General features: G+C 30.9%; 1 protein-coding gene across 1 annotated transcript in view; it reads left to right on the forward strand.

Moving 5' to 3' along the window:
- LOC106684287 (Vesicular glutamate transporter) overlaps positions 1 to 25,093 on the forward strand; it is a 137,003-nt gene that overhangs the window by 84,882 nt on the left and 27,028 nt on the right. The window contains exons 2-4 of the mRNA XM_014426271.2: positions 14,518 to 14,571; positions 19,783 to 19,916; positions 23,332 to 23,393. Coding sequence (XP_014281757.1) covers positions 14,518 to 14,571; positions 19,783 to 19,916; positions 23,332 to 23,393 — 250 coding nt within the window. The remainder of the gene's footprint in view (positions 1 to 14,517; positions 14,572 to 19,782; positions 19,917 to 23,331; positions 23,394 to 25,093) is intronic.

Here is a 25,093-nt window from a genome sequence, read left to right on the forward strand (position 1 = left end):
AATCAAGGTTAGAAACTAGTGGGTTTGGGTGGTTAGGGAGTTTATAATGGAAGGAATGATATCGGGTTCGTGCTAGATCGGTTTATGGATGGTTTTATTAGTAACAAAATAAGGAGCATTGAGGATTTTGGATTGTAAGGATTGGATACGAGAGGAATTCGAAGGTTTAGTGGAGCCCCTAAAGCTCAACTCCGTATGTTCAGCCTTATTCTTGTCATGTAGATCAGTCTTTTGTAATGAGTTGGAAGTTTAGTAATAGTCGGAATCTTCTTTTATTTATATATAATTTTCATTTAATTTATTTTATTTCACTTATAATTTTAGCCCTATCTTAATTAAGCTTTTTGTATCTTATTATCTAACAATGTCAAAATGTCCTTAGTTGTTTTTGTATCTTTTTAGCCCTGATGAAGTTCTACAAAGTGGGACGAAACGTCTGAAAATAAATAGCTGTATAATTTTTTTTTTCTCTGTTGACCGCAACCATGAGCATCTTATTCATAATTAGCTGTATAATTTTGACTTATTATTTTAACAAGTATCCTTTCGTTGTGACCATCGACCAAGTTGATATTTCGACCAGATCAGATTTAGACGTAAGTCTAACGAGATCCATTATTAAAACTTATTTCAGATATTTTAATTTTACACCATCTCGCCTACTGATCAAAGAGCTTCTGACCCGTAACTAATTTTGATTCTCTTTGACGGTTCAGAATGCCAAGGATATCGCGTCAATACGAAGAGTGTCGTATATAAAGTTTAATTATTTATCTTGTAATTACAGCAAGACTGTAAGTACCCAATCGATAGGTACAAGTACCCTAATCAAGACGAGGTGACCCAGTTCCGAGCTAGGCCTACCTTATGATCGACTTAGCTGCTTCGATGAGCCGCGAACTCTCGCAGCTGTAAGCAAAGCTTCTCTATTCCCTCCAGTGTGCTGGGGACCCCTGCTTCAGTAGCGTCTAGTCTCTTCTCAACCTAAGGCAGTTCGGTGTCTGAATATCTACCGTGTTCCGGACATGTTTTCCAAGTAATATTTTTTTTTAATTATACTAACATTTAACCTGTAGAAATGAGAAAAAGCACTACTTAGAACAGGAACATTAGTCATTCACAATTATAAAAATTAATTTTTCATTCTAGACCTTTAAAAACCTACAATACTACACTAAAAAACCTATTAGAACATAATTTAAAGTACAGTAAATTTGCTAAAATATGAGCCTTAATAGATCTGTTAATGTTCAATACATGACGAGATACTTAAAAATCATCACGAAATAAAATATCATCTCAGGAGTCATTAAACGAACAGATGTCTATAAACACTCAAAGTAGAGCAAGTTTAATGTGCTATAAAGTAGTTTATGACCTTTTTACCTTCGTAGGAATAGTAGTTTTCGTGATATTTGCTATAATAATTTGATTTATAGTTGTTCGGACACAATTTTATATGAAAAAATTATATTTATATGCAAATATCATAAAAATTACCACCCCTAAGAAAATAAAGGACATAAACTACTTTTAAGTTAATTGGACTAGCTAAATTTGAGTGCAGACATCTGTACGTCAAATGGTTCCTCAGATATGATTTTTCATAAATCAAAAACGTTTTTGGAAGAACTAGAAAATAATTTACCTACAACACTATAAAATCTATTAAAAGGTTATTTAAAATACAGTAAATTTGCTAAAATATGAGCCCTGATAGAATTGTTTACGTTCAATAGTTTTCTGAATATTTAAAAAGCAACATTTCATCAGAAAATAACAAAAAAATCAGTTCAATCAAAAAATCAATTCTCGAGAAATTCGTGCTTTTTTTCTCTTTTCAGCTCAGACACATTTCAATATATATATAAAGTAGCCCAAAATACATTTACTGTTCTAAAAAGTAAGGAGGGTATATAAAATTGAATTAACATGGAAAATTTTTCAATTAATGTTTCCTAGGAATATTTCATGAAAAATTAATTACAAAAACAATGACATATATGGATTTAGCAAAATAAATAATTAACTTCCAATGGAAAAAACAAAGTTAATTTGAGAAAAAGATAAAGAGAAAATAAAATTAAAATAAAATGATAGAGTGATAATAACAGAACTGATAAATATGGAAGTTATAGTACAAGAGCCCAAGAGGAGAAAAAAGGCAGTATTTCACCCCAATTAATGATTACTTTAATGAAAACTATGTATAATTAATAGTCAAAACTGATGAGTCTGCCAAGTATAGGAAGGGAGAATAAAAAATGGCGGCTGTTTCAAAGCGATAAAAAAAACATTAATTTTTCATTCGGAGTTTCTTATAAACTACCAACAATACTAGAAAATCAACAAAAACATTATTTAAAGTAGAATAAATTTGCTGAAATATTAATCCCAATAGTGCTATTTACGTCCAATAGTTCTCGAGATTTAGCCTTTTAAATAGCAACATTTCATAAAAATGTACTGAAATATCAGAAGTTAGTGAATTTATATTAAAAAATCTACGACGTACAGATGTCTATTGGCACTCAAATTAAAGCTAGTTTAATTGGCTATAAAGTATTTTAAGACGTTTATTTACGTAGGAGTAGTAATTTTCATGAAATATGCTAAAATAAATTGGTTGATAGTTGTTTGGACAAATTTTCATTTGCCAAATTGATATTCATATGTGAATATCATAAAAACTACTACCCCTACGAAGATAAGTGTTATAAACTACTTTATAATAAGTTAAATTCCCTTTATTTTGAGTGTTGGCAGACATATATGGGTCTAGAGATATATTTTTTAATGTTTTATAAAAATCCAACATTTTATACGAACAACTAGAAATTAATAGTTTGTGAGATTATTTTGTCAAATATCATAAAAACTACTACTCCTACAATGATAAACATTATTAACTATTTTATAGTAAATTTAACTATTCCCCTTACCTATACTTAGCAGACTCATCAATTTTGACTAGTAATTATACATAGTTTTCATTACAGTAATAAAAAATTGGGGTGAGATAACTGCCTTTTTTCCTTCCCGGCTCTTTTACTATTATAACTGGATGTCCTGCAGCACCTGGCATTCAGTGTTCGGGTTATGTTTGGGTTTCCCAGGTTGTAGGTCACTGCTCCTTTAACTGCCGGTAACTGGGAGTGGAACTTCATGAACCTTTGTTGATGAAATCCTCTACTCTCACCATTTGTAATTCTCGGTGCAATTGGCAGTTTATTACAAAACAAAGGAGCATCCACTGCAATGCTTGGTTTTAGTATTGTACCAAGGCATGATGACGGGCAGTTTCGTTTATCAGCAATCTTTGACTATAGATGGACAACATAACCACTGGAAACAAGGTTTACCGATAAAATTACCACACCCCGAGTGTTCTCCCACCCAGTCTCTGGAACGGGAATGTAAAAGTAATAACGTCACCTGCTGATAAAGATCAATAAAACAAATTAGGAAGGAGCAAGTCGGCAATAATCAAACTGCTATCTGGCATCTATATTATAGTGACTCAGTGACGGCCGCGTGTCCCGCACGTGCCGAGGAACAGGTAGTTGCCATCACGTGCGTGAAGGGTTGGCGCTTCGGATGATGTACAACAGAGCATCAAATGGAAGCCCTCCCCCGTCCAATATAGTCCTCTATATTGGGCCCCCCTCGCAATATTAGCAGAGCTCGGCTAATGAACAACTACTTCATAGTCGAGTAATTATCTTGTAACGCTCATATCGAGTGGAACGGAGGACTATTATTGTACTTTTAGTGCAAAGAGAGGGCGGATGTCCGACAAAAGTTATCGGCAGTACAGGAGCCCGAAGCGTAAAGTTCAGCTCGCAAAAGACACATCTGCAAATAATTTTAAAAATTAGTTCCTATTAAACTTAACACGAAAATTTCTGGAGGTACATTTACAAATTAGTTAATTTTTATTTTGTATTTCTTTATTACCAGATCTTCCAAAACAGAAAAAAGATCTTTAAAAAAAAATATTAAGTTTGAGGATCATTTTTTACTGTCATCTGATGATCTTTGCTTAAAATTAATTTGTATATACAATTATTAATGTTAATTAATTTATAACTCATTATGTAATATATAACTATTGATATCAGTATTGGTAACTATTGGAACCAGCCCGACAATTGGGCTTAGTGTTACTTTTTTGAAGTTGCCGCTATGTAATAACCAAGGTGGGAGTGTGAAGATTCGTTTATCGGAACCGCCGAGAAACAAATATTAACTGCCCCAGGTCGGAATCGAACCCACAACGTTCCCAACGAGCGCACTGGGACCCACGCCCCAACGTCTCTTAATATATAACTAGATAGTAATATAATACCTGATTTAAACAATGAATAAATCCTCTTTAGGAAATTACTGTTGATCAATTAATTTATAACTTTTTGTAATATATAACTAGATGGGACAGTACCTAGCTTGAATAATGAATAAATTATAAGTAAATTTTGTTTTCCCTCCTCTTTTTACATATAAAAAGTTTTTATATATTTTTTTTATTTAATCAGAAATAAAACAGTTTTTTTTTCTAAACCACCTACGCCGATTGTTCCTTCCAGGCATATATATATATATATATAAAAACTAAAATAATAATAATTTTAGTGTTGACAGATTGACTAATTCCAAATGTATTTGCTCGACGAGGGAGGTTTAATTTCAACTGGAAGGAGGGTGGTGAGAAAAGTTGTGTGATGCACAGACCGCACCAGATTTTTAGATTCATTTTTAAGATTCCTTATTATTTCGTTACTAATAAAACCATCCATAAAGACCTAAATGTTCCTTATGTAACCGATCTAGCCCGAACCCGATATTATTCCTTCCATAATGAACTCCCTAACCACCCAAACCCACTAGTTTCTAACCTTGCTTCCTCTTCCATTCCTGGCAATCCTCCAAGGCGCCTGAAAAGAAGATGGCCTCGTGACCTTATATTGTAAACTGTTTTTAGAGTTCTACTACTGGGTAGTTTCTCTACATCCTGTATCATATCATTATGTCATTATGAACAAATTTACTGGTTGTATTTTTTTATACAGTTGTAAATATCAACAAATAATTAAAAAAAAAAAAGATTCCTTATTAACCTTATATATCAAATAAAAGTGGCTTTATCCTTATTTCCAATAGCAATATTTTCGTTGATCTATAAACTTTTATATAACACTGAATCTTCTCACTCTGCATTCCTCTATCCACTCCTTGAATATCAAAACTCAAGCAAGGAATATTTACAATCCATCAGATAGAACTACTTCTTTTGACAAATTCCTTCTTGCCCTTTCTTCCTTCTATTGGAATTCCTTGCCTATTTCTGTCCCGAACGCCTCTACCTTATCTTCCTCAAAACCTCAGCTATTTCTACACTTCTTCAAATCTTAATTTTCTAATCAAATGTAAAATATATAAATTTCTAAATACAATTTTTTTCTATGAAGAAAAAAATTGTATTTAGAACACGTTACAAATCTATAATAATAGATTTGTAACGTGTTCTAAATACAATTTTTTTCTCGTAATTCTTCAAGTCTTTTATTATTACAAATATGCAAAAACTTAATATATATTCATTATATCTTTTGGCAATTTAAGATGAATGTAACTCATATTTTTACCCCCGTAAGGTTACAACACGGAGAGTGGAAAACTGGCGAGTAAGAAGCTAATAACTGCCGGCAAAATTAGCCGATAGGGCCGCGGGGCTGAAAGCGATCGGCCCCCCAGTCACGTAGTCGACCCCCCTTCCTCCCCCCAATCAATATCTCAACAACTTTATAGCCTATCTTTTATAAACAGACACAGGTCCTTTATGCTCTTATCATGTTCCGTATCGCTCCTTAAGTCCTAACTGTCATTTCATCCTCAATCACGAGGAGTTCAATTTGCACTCTATAATACACTGAAGACCTATTTTTGTATGAATAAAAGAAATTACTTTTATTTATTTTCATCATTACTGAATAAGTTATAGAATTTGAGGTTTGCGAGCGAAATAGTTATTTTCACCAAATCATGAAATGAGACGAAACAAGTGATAAGGGAACTCCATAAGCAGTGCGAATCCGTGAGGTTGAACATATTAATATTAATTCATGAATATATTAATAATCCATTGAATATACTAATATTAATCCATAAAACAAAAATATTGACAAATGCACAGAAAGAACAAGTTAAAAAGTTAATAACCGAGAAATCAGTTTTGTGGAGCAAAATAATTACTTAGGACAGTCCAACTAATTTAAAAGTGGAAAATATAATATAAATAGAAGGATAAACTTTAGAAACATGTGTATATATGGTTCTCAGACATAATATGCAACCAAAAAACAACTGAAATTTTCAATAAGTACGAGTATCAAAAGAAGAGCATCAGCGACAGAAAATTGCAGTCTACAATTAAAATGACAAGTCTATCAAAGGAAGCACTTCGACTGAAATGGAGATCGGCTGGCCATATTGCCAGACTTGGAACCAGAAGATGGCCCAAAATTGCTACAGAATGATCAAAAGATGAGGAGGAAGATTACAAGGTTGTGAGATGAGTGCTAAGACTGAGAGACTGTAGGGCCACTGTGACCAGGAACAGTATAGAGTAAAGTAACAAAGAACCTATTGTAATCTATCATTTATATTTAAGTATTCAGATACTAAATAGAAAATATATTATTTAATTACATATGCTAAATTATTAATGTAACAACTTAATCAAAGATGTTGAGTTAATTTTTGTTAAGTTCTTAACGTTCATAATGTTATATCGAAAAATATTTAAAAAGTGGTTACAATTGAAAAAAAGGCCGCCAGCAGCTCAGTGGTTTAGACACAGTCTTATACAGTCTACTAATTTGATGTCTATTGGTGGTGTCGGTTCGAATCCGGCCAGTGGCGTTGACCTTTTTCATTGAGTGGCGGTCCCACAAAATGAAAAACTTTGGCCCCCAACCATGGTTAGGCAATATAGGACACCAGTGTGAATCTTAGCCGAAAAAAAAATTGGAAAAACCGCATCAAATATACCAAGGAATATAATAACATACTTTTTTGAGCTACACGCCAAACATATAGGTATATATCTATATCCTTTTTTTAAATAATTTTCATTTTGTAACATGAACCGAAAGTAAATAAAACGAAAACTAGGAATCATTGAACCTGTTCAATTAAACAAAAAACAATATGTTCAAAAGAAAAATACTTGAGTCAATTCATATATCAGAGAAAATAAATTATACACTAAATTTTAAAACAGATACAAGAAATTTGAACCAACACTATGCTGAGATTTTAAGCAAAATAAATTTATTAAAAATATGGGTAAAATTTTATGTTAGTATTTCCAATTAATTTTAATATTAAAATAAACAAAAATTTAGACCAAAATGCAATTTAAAATAAACTAATTATAAGCCCTTACCTGAGTGAAGAGAAGGTTAAAAATAGTTGGTTTATATGACAGTTGATAGTGTTAATTCGATCTAAAATTAAAAATTCATGAAACTGTGACAAAATAGGTAACTAGACATAAGATTAGGTAAGCTTATTAATAATTAATATGATTTCCCATTAATTTGTGGTTGCATAAGGTAATTTGACTTGTAATTAATGACCTGGGCAGAATAGCCATTAAAACGTTTCTAAATAATTGGATGTGAGGTGTAAATTTATATTTAAGTTATATTAAATTATCAATAATAATGTTGTTGTTAAAATTGTTGAAAATTAATCTATAATCTGTTAATTGGTAGATTGTCCTTGAAGATGATCGAATTGGTCGAAACGTTGGACGGTCGATGATGTAATAAAGAGCATTGAGACTTATCTTGGATACCAATTGATTTATTTAAAAAATAAATATGAGTCTCAAGAAATTGAAAAGATTATATATAAATAAATGTCATTATGAGGCTTGTCATATTATTTGAATAAAAAAATATATGCAAAGAACAACGTCAATCTTTTTCAATAATTTAAATAATTGCCAAGCCAATGGTTGATTAAAATTTTACATTTAAAAGACTCAGAGAACTGTAAACAAACCGGACGCTTCAGGAAGATAATAAACAGATTTTATTTACAGAAAAGCTGAAATCGATTCTGTGTCAGTTGCGTGTTGTATAGATAGATATATATATGTAGATAATGGCGGGAGTAAAAAGCCCGAACGCGTGCAAGAACAGAGGCATTTAATGCGACGAGCCACTGTCCATTAGCTATATGTCAGTTTGTCATTTAGCTCCATATCTGAGTCAGGGGTCTGGCCTGTAGGTATGTGATTTCTTTTTGTTACATATCAAATAAATAATTAATACATTTAAACCTATCTTAATGAAACCACCACTAAACGGACGGCTTTATTGAGTTCTGGACACATAGGTATTAGTCACCCATACATGTCTCGACATACGTTATATAAAAAAAAGAAAAGGTCATTTGAATTGAATACACTTTTTGATAGAGTGCGTAGAGAAATTGGTAGATAAATAGTGAAAATCCATCCAAAAACACCAACAAGCATCACGCTTAGTTGAAACGCACGAACAAATGAAAAGCGAAATAAGAAAAATTAAATCCAGAAAATGAGTTAGCTCGGTTTTTGGTAAAAAAAAAAAAAAAAAAAAAAGTGTTAGGAAAGAATCTACAAACTGTTGTCCGGATTGTAAGGTAGCACTAAGTATCAATAATTATTTTAAAATATATCACACGGAAATTAAGTTTTAAATTTTTACATATAATATATTTTCATTTTTTTAACTCAATATTTCTATTTAATTTGTGAGATTTAGTTTACTGTTGTGTAATTGTCAACTTTTTTAAATATTTTTTATTGTGTATCTAAATATAAAAAAATTATTTTTTGTAATCTTTATAATAGTAAAATTTATATTTTTTTTAATTTGATGTTTCAATTTTTTTTGGGTTTTCTTACCTGTTTGTAATTTTAGATTTTTCTTTGTGCTTTATAAATAAATAAAAAAAATAATAATTATAATATAAAATTTGGTCTTCAGAGACGTACTGACACGTCCTAGTGAAATATTTGGCGCCTGTTACATACTAAAATAATAAAAAAGGGAATTCCTCTATTAACAGGTTAATGTATTTGAGCCCCTCTCGTGCAACACTTCCAGACCCGGACACTAAATTCATTCCCCATCAACAAAAATACTCGAAAAACGATGGGAACTAGATCAGGATCTGCACGGCTTATTTATAGATTTCAAAGCAGCCTATGATTCAGTAGACAGAAACTGCCTTTGAAATATCAAGACAGCAGGGGATCCCCAGGAAGTTGGTAAGACTAAAAGCAAAAAGCGTGTACGAAAGGTCAAAAATGCAGACTCTTGATACAAGAAGTTTTCACACTTTTGCCCCACATTATTTTTTTTTTTTTTTTTCACAAAAACCGGCGAAGAACCTCGATTTTCTTTGTCAATTTATCTGTTCCACATTCCTTTCTTTAACTTGTCCCCATCCCTTTCCACTTTAGTACTCTAATTATCTAGTTTCTGAAAATCATATTTTTAGAGCTGAAGATTTTAATTATTTGACGCCTATTATCACTAAACTAGCTGATACGACTCTTTGACGGTCAATCTGAATGTCATTCAAACTAAAACTGGACGTTCAGGTAATAGTGTTAACATAGGTGGATTACGGAAAAACTTCTTGACCTTATTATACAAATCATTTTTTCATTTATGTCTTCCGATTAACCCAGTAAGGGATCCCTTTACAATCTAGTTATAAAATAATTAGCGTTAAGTTAAGGTATTAAAATAAGTTTTAAGATCGTCTTGATATTCATCAACAGAACTTTTTCTAGCAGTAAAATATATAACTCCATCTAACTGACTTGAAAGCCCATAAATACCAGCCCTGATTAGCAAATTGAGAGCTAGGGCTCATGAAATAGCGGACAATAAAGGGACTAAGTGGTTTGTGAAAAATGTCGCAGAGAAAGGGGGGCGTTGGATGGAAGATATTTATCAAGGTGGCCCCCTCCCACGATTCGGATTGTTAGCCAGGAAATATCGTGCCTCTGATGCATTTTTCATAAAGCCATTTCCCGGAGCCCTCCCTAATTATATACGACACCGATGGCCGTTAGCTTCGCTCCTCTGGACCTCCTCGTCTATTCGGTTCGCCGCTTCGGCTGTCGACTAAACCATAAACTAAGTTCCAACGAATATTATAAGAACAATAGGTGCTTGTTAATTATAGCATCGCTATTCCTTATAAATTAAATTATTTAAAATACAATAATGAAAACACGCGTGATGATATTAACAAATCTAATATTTTGGAAGAAGATAGTTGACTGTATGAAGTAGATTGTAGGAAGTTCCCGTCTAAGAATGCCTAGAGTATGGAAAACTATCCATTGAACAAGAAATTAGTCTGATGAACTGCCTTATAAGATTCATATTTTTTTTTTTTTTTTTTCGGCCAAGACTCCCATTGGAGTCCTATACTGCCTAACCATGGTTGGGGGTCAAAGTTCTTCATTTTGTGGAACCGCCACGCAATGAAAAAAGTCGACGTCCCAGGCTGGATTCGAACCGGCACCGCCAATAAATATCAAATTGGTAAGACTGTGTCTTAACCACTGAGCTATGGGCGGCCCAAGATTCATCTTCAGTATTCCCAGGATTTCTCATATCTCGCACTATCACTCCCAATATCCAAAGACTATACCTTCTTAGCATATTCAATTTTCAATTGCTTCCTATATCCATTCACCTTTTAAACACAATATCCCAACCTACCGATTTTTATATTCCTATATTTTTATATATAACCTATATTTTATAACCTAAATATTTTTATATTTTATATTCACTGGCAGCCTCCCCCGGACATTTATGAGACCCGTTAGCCAATGGGTATGGGTGGCACTTACAAAAATAGGCGTGGGAGTGACGAACCCACTCTATGAAAACCACGTCATGATAGTACAAGAGCCCAAGAGGAAAAAAAAAGACAGTTATCTCACCCAAATTTTAAATTACTTTAAAGAAAATTATGAATAATTAATAGACAAAATTGATGAGTCTGCCAAGTATAGGTAAGGGGAATAAAAAATGGAGGCTGTTTCAAAGCGATAAAAAAAAACTAATTTGTCATTCGGAGCTCTATATCTTAAAAAATAGGAACAGCATAAAAAAAAAAAAAAAATAAGGGAACATCATTTAAAGAAGAGTAAATTTTCTAAAATATGATCCCTAATAGAGTTACTTATGTTGAATAGTTTTCGAGATATACCTTTTTAAAAAGCAACATTTCATAAAAATGTAGGAAATGTACTGAAAGATCAGTAGTTAGTGAATTTATTTTGAAAAAATTATACCTCAAAAACCATTTGACGTACAGATGTCTATTAGCACTCAAATTAAAGCTAGTTTAATGAGCTATAAAGTAGTTTATGATATTCATCTTCGTAAGAGTAATAGTTTACATGAAATTTGCTACCCCTACGAAGATAAGTGTCATAAACTACTTTATAAAAAGTTAAATTTCCTTTATTTTGAGTGTTGGCAGACATATGTGCGTTTTATGGATCTATAGATACAATTTTTCAAAAATCCAATATTTTATACGAACAACTAGAAATTAACATTTTGTGAGTTTATTTTGTTAAATATCATAAAAACTACTACTCCTACAAAGATAAACCTAATTAACTATTTTGTAGTAAATTTAACTAGCTTTAATTTGAGCGCTGGCATTACGAAAATTCATTTTTTCGCTATCAGCTAAAACTGTTCTAAATTTATATTTTTATGGAACCAAGTGTCCCAGAATAAAGATTTATCATTCCATTTGATTATTCTGATGCTTTTCCCACAACTTCGTTTCAAGCAGATCCAATATATTTTTTTACCAAAATAAAGAGCCGAGAAGAAAAAAAGGCAGTAATCTCACCCCAATTTTTTATTACTTTAATAACCACTATGTATAATTACTAGTCAAAACTGATGAGTCTGCCAAGTATAGGTAGGGGAAATAAAAAATGGCGGCTGTTTCAAAACCATAAAAAAACATTAATTTTTCATTCGGAGCTCTATATCTTAAAAACTACCGATAACACTAGAAAATCTAAGAGAACATTATTTAAGAAAATTAAATTTTCTGAAATATAAGCCCTAAAAGAGCTAGTTACGTCCAATGGTTCTCGAGATATAGATTTTTAAAAAGCAAATTTCTTAAAAATCTACTGAAAGATCAATAGTTAGTTAATTTATTTTGAGAAATCTATATCTCAGGAACTATGTGACGTACAGATGTCTATTTGCACTCAAATTAAAGGTAGTTTAATGGACTATACAGAAGTTTATGACCTTTACCTTCTTTGGAAAAGTAGTTTTCATGAAATTTGCTAATATAAATTGATTTATAGTTGTTCGGACAAATTTTCATTTGCCAAATTTATATTCATATCTGAATATCATAAAAACTACTACCCCTACGAAGATAAATGTCATAAACTACTTTATAAAAAGTTAAATTTCCTTTATATTGAATGTTGGCAGACATATGTGCGTCTTATGGATCTAGGGATATATTTTTTCGAAAATCCAATATTTTATACGAACAACTATAAATTAACATTTTGTGAGTTTGTTTTGTCAAATATCATAAAAACTACTAGTTCTACAAACATAAACATTACTAACTATTTTATAGTAAATTTAACTAGCTTTAATTTGAGCGCTGGCATTACGAAAATTCATTTTTTTCTTTTTAATTGTTAACCATGTACTCACTTTTAAATTTAAATGGATAATATAAATGGATTATATAATAAATAAAAATGGCGAAATGGCACCGTGCAACTATTTTCAGCTGGTTAGGTTCGAATCCAGCTATAATTATTTATTAACTACAATCATTTATTTTGTTACTGTAGCCATGAGTCAACCCTGTGGGTTCTAAAGCTCCCTTGGGGTCCATCCATACTCATAAAGTGGGTATACTTAAGTTGTTCAAAAAACAGTACTTCGTTACTAAGTACTGAAACCCTAACCCTTCATGGATTAAAGTGGTTCACATAATTATTATTATAAACAATTTTTTTTTTTTTTTTAAATTAAAATATTTAAATACATGTCTTTATATACAAATACAAAAAAATTAAAATGTATTTCATAGCCCCTAATACATTAATAAAGCAATTGCTGAAAATAAAAAAATAAAAAAAAACACAAAATAAATATAAAATTGCATAAACACCACAAGAAACAAGGTATCTCATAAAAATAAAGAAAATACATTATTTTGTTGTAAAGGCAGCTTTTTAGTTGGAAACTGATGAACTGGATTTGTTTTCTCACTCTTACATTAATTTTAATTAACATGATTAAAATTTGTTTATAGATTATTTTTACTAGCAGTAAAAAATTTCTAAAAACATTTTTATCTATCTTTTGAATATATGAATTCTACTATAAATATTAATATAAAAACATATGTCACTGGGGAGGATACCGTTTAAAAGTTCTTAAATTGGCAAATCGCTGAGGTATAAAACTGAATTTTGTTGCTACCTATACTTACATCTTTTAGCTATTCCTGAGATATGATCGCAGACAGAGAAAGGCGGCAGATGAGAAGCCTGGGTCGACTCATGCACTATACTAATTGGAAGAGTGGAGCTGACACCTCAAGGAGCGGCCTCAATTTACCAAACAATGGCCTCCTAATTGCCTCCACTTCTTCTCCAGCCGATCCTCCACTCCAGCCTGATGTGGTCACGACCATTAGTTCTCATTCCTCCGTGGTGTTAGGTTCCACTCGTCTCTTCAACAAGTACGTCGATGCTTCGCGTCGCCCAAACAGCAGAGGGTCTGAGATTGGGCCATATAGATTTCGTAGCAACAGCAGAGGATCGTATTTTCAACTGATCTGATCGTAACACTTGTATTTAAGATTGTTCGTGTTAAATTGTACGAAGTATTAAGTTATACTGCTCATCTTAGTCTATCGGCTCAATTCAACAAACTTTTAGGTTTTCCTATAAGTGCTGAATCTGTAGTCCAATAAGCTGATACAACAAAATCGGGAATAATTGATAATTTAATATAAAATAGAATATAATTATTTGACTTTAACTGTAGACGAAATCATTACAGATGAATAATTGTATCAGAGGGAAAAAATTATTGGTAAAATGATAAATAGACCAGAAGGAATATAAAGGTGTAAAATCTGAAGACTGGAGAAAACCAAAAACTCTGTATTTTGAATAATATAATAATTGAATGTATTTTGAATATAATTTTTAAATAAAAAAATTACTATCTAATAAGATTTTCAAATGGAATTAATTAAATAATTTGGATAAGTTTTTCTACCATCAATTTATGTAATTTTTTTTTTACAATATAAAGACTAACACTATAGAAAATAAAGAACTTTCATATAAAAAGTATGATGATGCTATACATATTTATGTTATTTATAAGTCATGTTATATTTCTGTTTCAGAAACACAAGATATGAGGAGTTCGACCTCGGGAAGGATGGCGAACCGGCAACTGGGTAACTATATTTAATTAATTTTAATTTATTATTTCTTTTAATAATTTATTTATTGTAATTTACAACTTTAGAAAAATATATAAATCTGGTAAATTTGCTAAAAGTTATAAAATGACAAGATACAAACAACAGGAGAAAATTTGAAGGATTTTAAGGAGCCCCAAAGCTCAACTCTGTATTTCCAGATAGGCCTTATTATAGTTATATAGATCAGTCATTTGTAATGGATTAGAAGTTTAGACCGTTTGTCTAGTAAATGTTGTTTCAGTCTTGTGTGAGGACATACCGTTTGAGGACAAACGGCTGACATGTCCAGATATAGTCCTAAGTAACGGATCTGTTCTACAGGAATAAGTGGGGTATTATTAAAGGATAGTGTGGTGGAGGATGTCATGGGTTTACGACGAAGGGTAAATGTGATTTGGTGGGATTTATTTTAATCCTCCAGTTTTGGTCAGAAATTGTTAAATTTCAACTTAATATCTTCAACTTAATGTAAAGCAGTGAAAGATTTTCACCTGCCCTGATTAAAGTTTACAAAATCTCATCACTTGGCAGGTAACAAGGCGAAATATCTACCTTATTTACTGGATTCATATTTTTTTCGTCCATACTCTTTTGGAATTTAGGCTTCTCATAATGTTAGCTACTTTAAATTTTATTAGTATTTTAATCAACGAAAAGTAAGGAGCATAAAAGATTTTGGACTGAAAGGATTGGATTCGGGAGGTTCTATTGTTTAGTGTATGGTATTTAGTGGAGCCCCAAAGCTCAACTCAGTATGTCCAGATAGGCCTTATTACAGTCATGTAGATCAGTCTTTGTATTGGATTGGAAGTTTAAACCGTTTTATTAAATTTTAAAAAAATTTCTTTATGATTAAAAAAAACATAAATTAGCACAAACATTCTATAGTCAAAAAAATTATATTTAAAATCATAAATTAAAAAAAAAATCCAAAAGAACACTTTTTCATTAAAACCACTTTGTGTGTTGTTACTTTCACTAACTTATGCATGATATATATAGTACGTGAAGTATTGAGATCGTGAAACATTTCGAATTCAAGATTTCGACCGAAATACATGTTTTGAGGTCTTCTGATTACATAAACTTAGTCTCGCAAAGTGTGTCTGTGTGTCACTTTGAACAGCTTAGTTCAAAAATCCTATATCCTAGAAAACCTGAAATTCAAATTCTCAATCCAATCCCGTACTACCTCACCGAACTGCTGTGTTTGATAAATCATTTTTTACCCGAGTTGCATTTCACTCCATTCATTCTAACACAGGTCATGTACCAACCCTTCCCTCGTTTGAAACCCTTATATTTAACTACCTTTTACTTCACCAATTTAATCCAATATTATAATATTGTAGATAATTTGTGACTACTTTTTTATGTATTTAGTCATTAATTATTTTTTTAACTCTATTTAAAATTTGTATATACAATTTTAATATAAGTTATAATTAATTCAAATTACCTTATAATTGTTCTAAAGGGATCTAGTCTCAGAATAATTAACTATTTTTCATTTCAAAAACAAAAAGTCGTAAGAAACTGAAATTACATATCTAAGGCGGGTCATGCCTGGGATGTAACAGCAACTTTCAAAATCGATCTACCAGAAGTGCAAATTTATAGAATCGATTTTCTTGATAATGTCTCAAACGTTCTTAATTAAACTCGTCATATTAATGTAAAATTAAATGTCTTTAATATCAGCTAGGCCTCGTTGAAATAGTCTGACAGGGCTTAAATAACGATTTTTTTAAAAAGCTTCCTCTGAAGAACCTTTGATTTTGTTTATTTAAATAAAAAAAACTGTTTTCATTGTTGAAAAAAAATAAAGAATGAATAAATACAAAATATTAAATAATTCCATTAATAAATAAAGGAGAAATAAGCAAAATAGAGGCAATCGATTTGGACGGAGAAAACCGAGACCATCCGAACTTCCCCGATTGTATTACAACATTGTTAAACTGTTATATTCTTTTTATGTCTTTATATTAGTCCTTTTTTACCTTAAGAAACTCTAAAACAGGAAAATTTTGGCCTTCTCTGGACTTTGAATTTTTTTTTTTTATCCCAAAAAATAGCTAAAGCCTACCAATTTATATATTTTTTTTATAAAAACGTAGATATTTTGATTTCCAATCGAGTGTGCCCACTGCCGAGCTAATGTGTTTTTCATTTATCTTTTGCAGTTTGTCAATTCTGACATTTTATTTTTAATTGCTTCTTCCAATTTCGTATCACTTCTCCGGAAGTATAATGACGCAAGTGTAAAATTTTGTGAAATTGATTTTATCATCTTTGCGAGCTCGAAAATGCTTTTACTTGATGTTTTTAAATCAACATAATTATACTTACATAATCTCTTTCATGGCTATTTTTTTAGTACAATTATGCGTATTTACAAATATCCAGTAAATGCATTTTTGAGCCCACCAACACGATAAAGTCAATTTCATAAAATGTATGCGACTGTAATCATACTCACGGAGCAGCTATATGTTGTTGGCAGTAAGCATGTGATTTGACCGCACGGTTGTTCAGAAAGCAGCTCAAAATACATAATACCTTTGTAATACCACCAAATCGATATGATCTTTTTTTGATACGATCCAACTTTCGATATGGGATGGTATAGTACCTTACAAAAGATACACCTAACTTTTAACACAGTTATAATAATTATGAAATTTTAAATAATAAAAATAAATAAGTAAAAAAAAAGATTCATAAAAGAGAAAATGATAATAATTATATAATTAAATCAAGAAAAAGTCTAATATTTAATTTTTAAAAAGACTTATCTAACAATAAATATACCAAGTTACTCGCAGAATGTCTTGCATTCGTCTGGGCTTCACTCTTCCATATTAAACTGAATTTCCTATCCTGTACGCCCCTCCAGTTTTGACTACTGGTTTATTATTTTTAATATTAATACATTTTTCGATTAATATTATTGTAGATGGTCCATTTTTTATCTAGAGTGATAATTCGTTTCAAAAAGTGTCGATTGCATAACATTTGAAATGTGTATCACAAAAATTGATTCGTAGTGTAAGGTGAATTTCTTCCGATTCGTGCGGCACTTAACAGTTTTCAATTTTCGAATAGTCAAAAAACTATTAAGAGCTAACGTTTCGTCCTATATTGCAAGGATTCATCAGGACTTAAACGATACAAACAACTAAAAATATGTAACAGAGTAAGAGAATAAAATAACATGAACTAAAAGTAAATTAAAGTGGGGCTAAAAAAGGATGTAAAAATATGTATATATTAAAGAAAAAAAAAAAAGAAAAGATGTACACTTAAAAGAATAAATAAACAAGAAATGCAAAAAAAAGTATTTATCTAATGATGAAAAGGAGAAGTAATGATAAATGAAATCGTAGATAAAATATAAATATAAAACAAATACAATATACACTAAAAGATGGAAAATGAAGAAAACAAGAATAAAATAAAAATCAAGAAAAAATGAAAATGAAGAACATAATAAGGCAACCACCTTTCGGTATGAAGAAAAGCCAAATAATGGCTTGAGGCAGATGCAATGTATCAATAGGGAAGGGGAGTGGGAGAATTTGATGATTAACAAATGACAGCTACATTTGAAAGTGAAAAAGTATGATAACATAAATACTTAACGTTAACCTTATAACTCCAGTCCATAACCTCCGAATAATAATAAACACCTGTAACCATTCCGCCTCTAAACTTTCAGAACACACCTCAACAATTCTTCTTCAATTACTACAGATGAGGTCAGAAAGAACTGGAGTTATATGGTTAACGGAAGATAAGGATTTATTTCATCTTACTTTTTCACTTTCAAATATATCTGTCATTTGTTAACCGTCGCATCCCCCACTCCTCTACCCTGTTGATTTCTTGCATTCGCCTCAAACCATTCTATGAACTTACTTCAAACCTAAAGGTGATTATCATATTTTGTTCTTCATCTTATTTTAATTTAAAGTTCTTACTTTTCCGTCTTTAGGGTGTACTACGTCTGTTTTATACTTCTCTCATACATATCTATTTTTTTTGTTATTACTTGTCATTTTCATTGTATGTTTAATAGTTTTTTGTATTGTCAAGAATACTAAAATCCCGAAAAATCTAGAAAGAGATAACCTAGAATGCAGAATCGAGAGATTTGAACGGAAAGGTCTGCGTACAATTACAGGAGCGATCTGGGATCAGATACTGGTCAGTATCTTATGATATGTATGCAAGGAGGTTAAGATGGACGGGACATTTGGCTCGAAGCAATCCATCAGGACGCCTCTACACAACAATGAATACCAGTATATTAGACAAGTGACAACATGAGAGGCCAAAAACCAGATGGATAAACAAGATCAACATAGGTGCAACAGAGGTATAGACAGAAAACTTGAAAGCAGCCATGATAGACAGGCGTGTAGAAGGCTGGTTCGAGCAGCCAAAAATCTACAAGGTCTGTACAGCCAACCGAAAAAAAAATGTATGTCTTGTTTATTAATGTTTTCGTTGTCCATCTTATTTTTATTTTCCTTAATTTACTTTGTTCATTTTTACATCATTTTTTAGTCTCGCATTAGTTTACTTTTATTTAACGTTATCTTTTACTCTGTTACATATTTTAAGTAGTTTGTTCGACGAAAAGTTGGCTCAAAATAAATAATTGTTCGACTATTTGAGTTATTTTTGACCACAACCGAACCATCTTTCTTTTATTACATTTTTTATAAACAGATAAATAAGTTATATATAATACATAAGAAGAATCTTCAAGTAAAGTATTGAAATGAAAATAAAAAGCAGGACAAAAAAGGTGAAATAGTTTTGTAAAATTAATAAAATAATTACATTAAAAAAATAAAAATGATAAGATATGAAATTTATTCAATCTGAAACAGTATTTGTTGAATAACTATTGTTCTAAGGTTAATCAGTAAATAATTCAAAGACTTCATCTTTTAAAAGTATAGAAACTTAATGAATTTTTTCGAGACTAATAATTAAGAAAATAATTAGAGGTTTGCCCATTTTGTTTTTATATTATGTGATACATTATTTAAAACATAAATGTGTGATATGATATTATTTAAAACATATATATGAATATGATATTATTATATTAAATTAATTATATATTATTATGTGATATGAAATTATTTAAAACATATATATGATTAATAGGACCGGATGGATTAGCCCGGAGGAGGATTATCCAGAACCGGAGAGACCACCGCCCAGGAAGATAGACAAGTATGTTCGACCGGAGTGTCCATGTCTGTCACACCGGTACACGGTAGCTGTGCTCACCTGCGTAGGTAAGCTACATACTGTATATATTACATATATATGTATATATAAGTTTAAGAGGAACAGGGAAGTTGGTAAACGAAAAAGACACTATTAATAGTAAGAAGATTCCAATATACCTATATATTATATAATATTATTATAAAATAATATTTACATTATTTAATATTATTAAGAGTTTTCAACTTATACCACCATTTTGGGAATCTATGATGAATTTCTTGAAAAAAAAAAAAACCAATGTGTCGGAAAATATTATTTCATTAGGCGATTGTAGCAATTTTATTATAATTCGTTATTTTTTATATTTATTATTTTATTATATTATTTTATATTTAGGCATGGAAAGCCTTACATTGTTCATTGCAGCAATTTGATAGGTGTTTTACAAGAGGGTTCTTTAGTTTCATGCAAAATACACTCGAAACTACTTACAATGTTATAATTTTTGAATAATTCTAAATTATAATAAAGTATTTAAAAAATTAATAAATTATTGATGATTAAAATAATACATTTAAGTAATCAAGGAGCGGGGTGGCTCAGTGGTAAGGCACTGTGCCTAACCTTCAACTGTGATAGATAATTATCCATTCTGTTACTGCAGCCGTGAATTAAATCTCTGGAGTCCAAACAGCCACATTAAGTGGGTACCCTTAATTTGGAAAAATTATGATCGAGCGAGATTCTCACCAAATCAACTCCTTGTACAACCGACGATCTAGTAACAGTACTTCCTAACTAAGTAATGCATCCCTGACCCTTTATGGGTTGTAACGGAACAAATTTATTGATTTTATTATTTCTAAGTAATGATAATAATAATTATGTAATTGAAAAATGAAAGAAACAAAACAAATAAATGAACAAAAACCACTAATATTTAAAGAATACAAAAAATAAATAACTGACTTATATAATGAAAAAATAATTTGTGAAAATAAAATAAATAATAATTATAATTACTATTTTTCGATTACAGGATTGATTGTGCCCAAACCATAAAACAACACATCATTTTAACGACGATTTTAAATTATTTTCTAATAAGTCGAATGTTTGTAATAAATTTAAAATGTCCCGGTCTTTCGTCAATATTTAACAACTGACCTGACCAACGCAATACAATTACAATCGGGAATTACAAATGGAGTCAATTGAGGATTACATAGAAATAGAAAAAAAAAAAAAAAGGGTTCATGAAGTTCTACTCCCAGTTACCGACAGTTAAAGGTGCAGTGACCTACAACTTGGGAAACCCAACCTCAACCCGAAGACTGAAGCTCAGGTTACAGTAGGACATCCTGTTATAAATCTTATATTTATCAATTCTATTATTTTTATTACTTCTATTATATTTTTTTTTCTCTCTTCGTCCTTTTCTCAAATTAACTTGTGTTTTGTTCTTTTTTTCCCATTAGAGTCCAATTGTTTGTTTTTTTAGGTGTACGAATGTCCTGTTATTAACTTTACATTTCTCTCTTATTAAGAATTATTATTTTTATCTATTTATTTTATCTTAATTTTTTTTATTTATAACTTCTTTGTATTTAGTAGGGGTGTCTTTTGTATGAGACTATACCTCCTCCTCCCTTAATCCTTGTTAAAAAAAATGAACCTCTTAAATTAACATTGTAAGGCCCACCTGATATTCAATGATCTAGTACTAAATATATACACTTTTCATCACACGTGATTATGCATTCGAAAAAAGACTCCTATTTTTAGCCTAGTAAACAGTGAAACGCATGTTTTATAACGCTTCAGCTGATGTAACTCATTAAATTAACGAGAAATAAGAATCACCTTTGTTAATTTACCATTTGAAATTAAAATATTAATATATTGATAATTTTATTAATATTAATAATTAAATGAAATTAAAATATTCGGACTGAAAAAGAAAGAATTAAGGGGAGATTTTAGAAGACTACACAACACTAAATTAAGGGACCTACACCCGGTAAATGTAATTCAAATTATAGCATTGCTGCGTGTAAGATGAGAGTGTAAGGTTGTGGGGCTTAGTAACGAACGGATCCCTAAAAGTTAATAAACACTGAACCGACGGATAGACGGCCGAGGGGTAGACCGAAACGTAGATGGGAGGATTGCGTTAAAACTGACTTGGTACAACTGGGTTTGGAGGGGCATCACTGGAAGGATGTATGCAGAGTGCGTTTGGTGGTATCGGTATCGAACCTTCGGGTCCGTTATTGTCTTTAACTATCTTTAAGAGGAAAGGGTTTTCTTCCACAGTAAAACAAAGTTCATCGTCTTCAATTGTTAGTGCAGATCTTCCTCTGGGTTGGCTATCCGATTCTCTGACACGAGCCAAAAACATTTCAAACCACTAGGGAATGGTCTGTTTGTTACAATACTCTTTTCTGAATCCACTGGTAATTTTCCTTGTACCTTGGGCTGCAGAGTGTCCAGGTTTGACCTCATAAAAAAAATTACTTGAAAATCGCGTGATTACAAGGTCATACTTGATGGCATATTAAACAATGTGAAATTAATTAGAATAATAGTAAAAATTAAAAAAAAAAAAAGACAGAATAAATAACGGCTCATTATAATCTACAAAATCCCACTAATCCCACCTTGAATTTCTGAACTAATAAAAACGAACATTTCACGTGAAATGACTCAATAATATAACAATCATTTCTTCAAAAAATAAGTTAAATTAAAAAAAAAAAACTGCTTATGCCCCCCATATACTGTTTCAAAATATAAACTCTTTAATGGTGTAATGTTACGCTCATGGCACAGAACCTTTATTTCTTTCTTTTTCAATATTTCATAGCTAAAATTGTATTTATTGAATTTAAAATTAAGTAAACATAACTAGAATAATGCCACTGCCATCTTTTGGAGAATTTCAGAGTTACAGACTAATGGCTCTCCCAGACCCCCACAGAGTGCGAGCTGCTGAGATATAAACTCAAAATGTACAGTTTTTTTTTATTTTATGATAATCTATTAATAAATTTTAAGTAAATTTATATATTATTTTTAGAAAATTATTTTGAGAAATGAAACATGTATCAAAATTGTGATACATACATTTAGATTCATTAACTCAATAATAAGTTATATTCTTTATACATATTTTATAAAAATTCTTTACAAATTTACAATATTCTATATCTCCATGGATGATACATAGATATTTAGAAGCAAAAAAGGTTTAAAATTTCTAATTAGCCTCATAAGAAAGAAATTGTTCTAATAGACAATCCCATTGAATAATTTATTATCTACATCATATCATAAAAAACCTCAAAGTTCTAACAACACGTTCTGAAATACGAAGAACATTCATAAATATCATGTATAATTAATTTATATTTATTAAAACCTGATTATAATTATATGATAAATCTTTATTTGTATAAGTTTAACGAATCATTGTTGCAGGATTTATAATATCGTTTGGGATGAGGTGTAACATGGGCATGGCTAAACTGGAATTTACATCGGTAAGTAAAGTTTTAACTATTTTTCATTTTTTAAATTTATTTATTGATTTTAAGTAGATAAATAAAAATATAATGAATTCGGTGGAGATGTAAGAATTATTTTATTAATGTTTTATTATATTATTTATCTTATTAAATTATTTTAACATTACATGTAAGGTATATACATAGACATTACCGGATTTGTGACTTTTGTTTATAAAAAGGACATAAGTTTTGAAATGTAATTTGTCATTGCTCGACTTCTATTCATGATTCAATAAAAAAAATATATATAAATAAAAAAATAGATTTGGGACTATGAATGTACAAAAGAAGGTTGTTATAGTCGCAGAAGACGGATAAGCCAGGTTTTTGCAAATTCAAAGTATGAAATTTTTATTTTTTTTCCAGGTATCTTTTTTGTTATTTTTACCAATTTGCGAATAAAAGGTGTCAAGGAATGATAAATTAAATAAAAAAATTGTTTGTTAATTTTTAACAACCGTTTTTCACATAGTTCAAGTTCTAAGGGTCATCGAGTGGTTGATGTCATATCTTCCACATTGGAGCGCGGAATGTACTGCACGGAAGTCTTCCTCGATGTTGAACAAGCTTTTGATCGAGTCTGGCATTCAGGTCTGCTCTATAAACTTCGTCAATTCCTTTCCCCAAGATATTTCTTTTTAATCCACTCCTACCTCTCTGAAAAAACCTTTAAAGCAAATCATAACCTAGGCTACTCATCTCTCTTTTCTCAGTCCGTCGGTGTTCCTCTAGGTAGTATCTTAGGTCCCATACATAGGACATCCCAACCTACCCTAACACAGTCTTAACAACATACGCTGATGACAAATGTATACTGTCTGTAAACAACGACCCAACTAATGCATCACAAACTCTACAGACACACATAATATCCATTGAAGTGTCAAAACAGGAGAATCAAAATAAATCCTGACAAATCCCACCAGATCACCTTTACTCTCCGTCGTAAACCTCTAACTTCCTGTCCTACAGTATCCTTTATAAATACTCTACTAACGCCTGTTCTACAGCCGAATCTACACACAAGACTGAAACGAGACTGAAACACAAGAAACTGCTCGTAGATTCCGATTGCTATAACACCTACTTGACAAACGTTCTAAACTTCCCATTCACTACAAAAAATTATTATACACTATGAAAACCATATCAATTTGGACCTATGGAATTGAGTTCTGGGCTCTACCAAACCATAAAATTCCTCCCAAATCCAATCCTTACAAACCAAAATCCTACGTAAAATCCTCGATGTTCCTTATTATATTACAAATAAATTCATTCACAAAGACCTTAACATCCCATTCGTTGCAGAATTGGCCCAAAACAGATATGCGTCTTTTCATTCCAAACTCCTTAACCATCCTAACCCATTAATTCTTAATCTTTCATCCTTAGCAATCCCTGATAATTCTCCAAGTCGTCTGAAAAAAAGATGGCCACGGGACCTTCTAATTTAAATTAATGTTTGAAGTACCACCAATAGGTGGTTCCTTCCCAAGATTTTCGAGTGTATATGAAACATACAACATATTTACTTATTGTATTATTTTGTACAGTTACAAATTACATTAAATAAATAAATAAAAAAAAAAATTTTTTGCTCATTTTTCATTTCAAGCATCATATCATTAAAACTATCTACAATATTAAAACACTTCATAGCACATTAATTA

Source organism: Halyomorpha halys, unplaced genomic scaffold (assembly GCF_000696795.3).
Source record: "Halyomorpha halys isolate HHAL.00 unplaced genomic scaffold, Hhal_1.1 Scaffold567.1, whole genome shotgun sequence".
Lineage (NCBI taxonomy): Eukaryota > Metazoa > Arthropoda > Insecta > Hemiptera > Pentatomidae > Halyomorpha > Halyomorpha halys.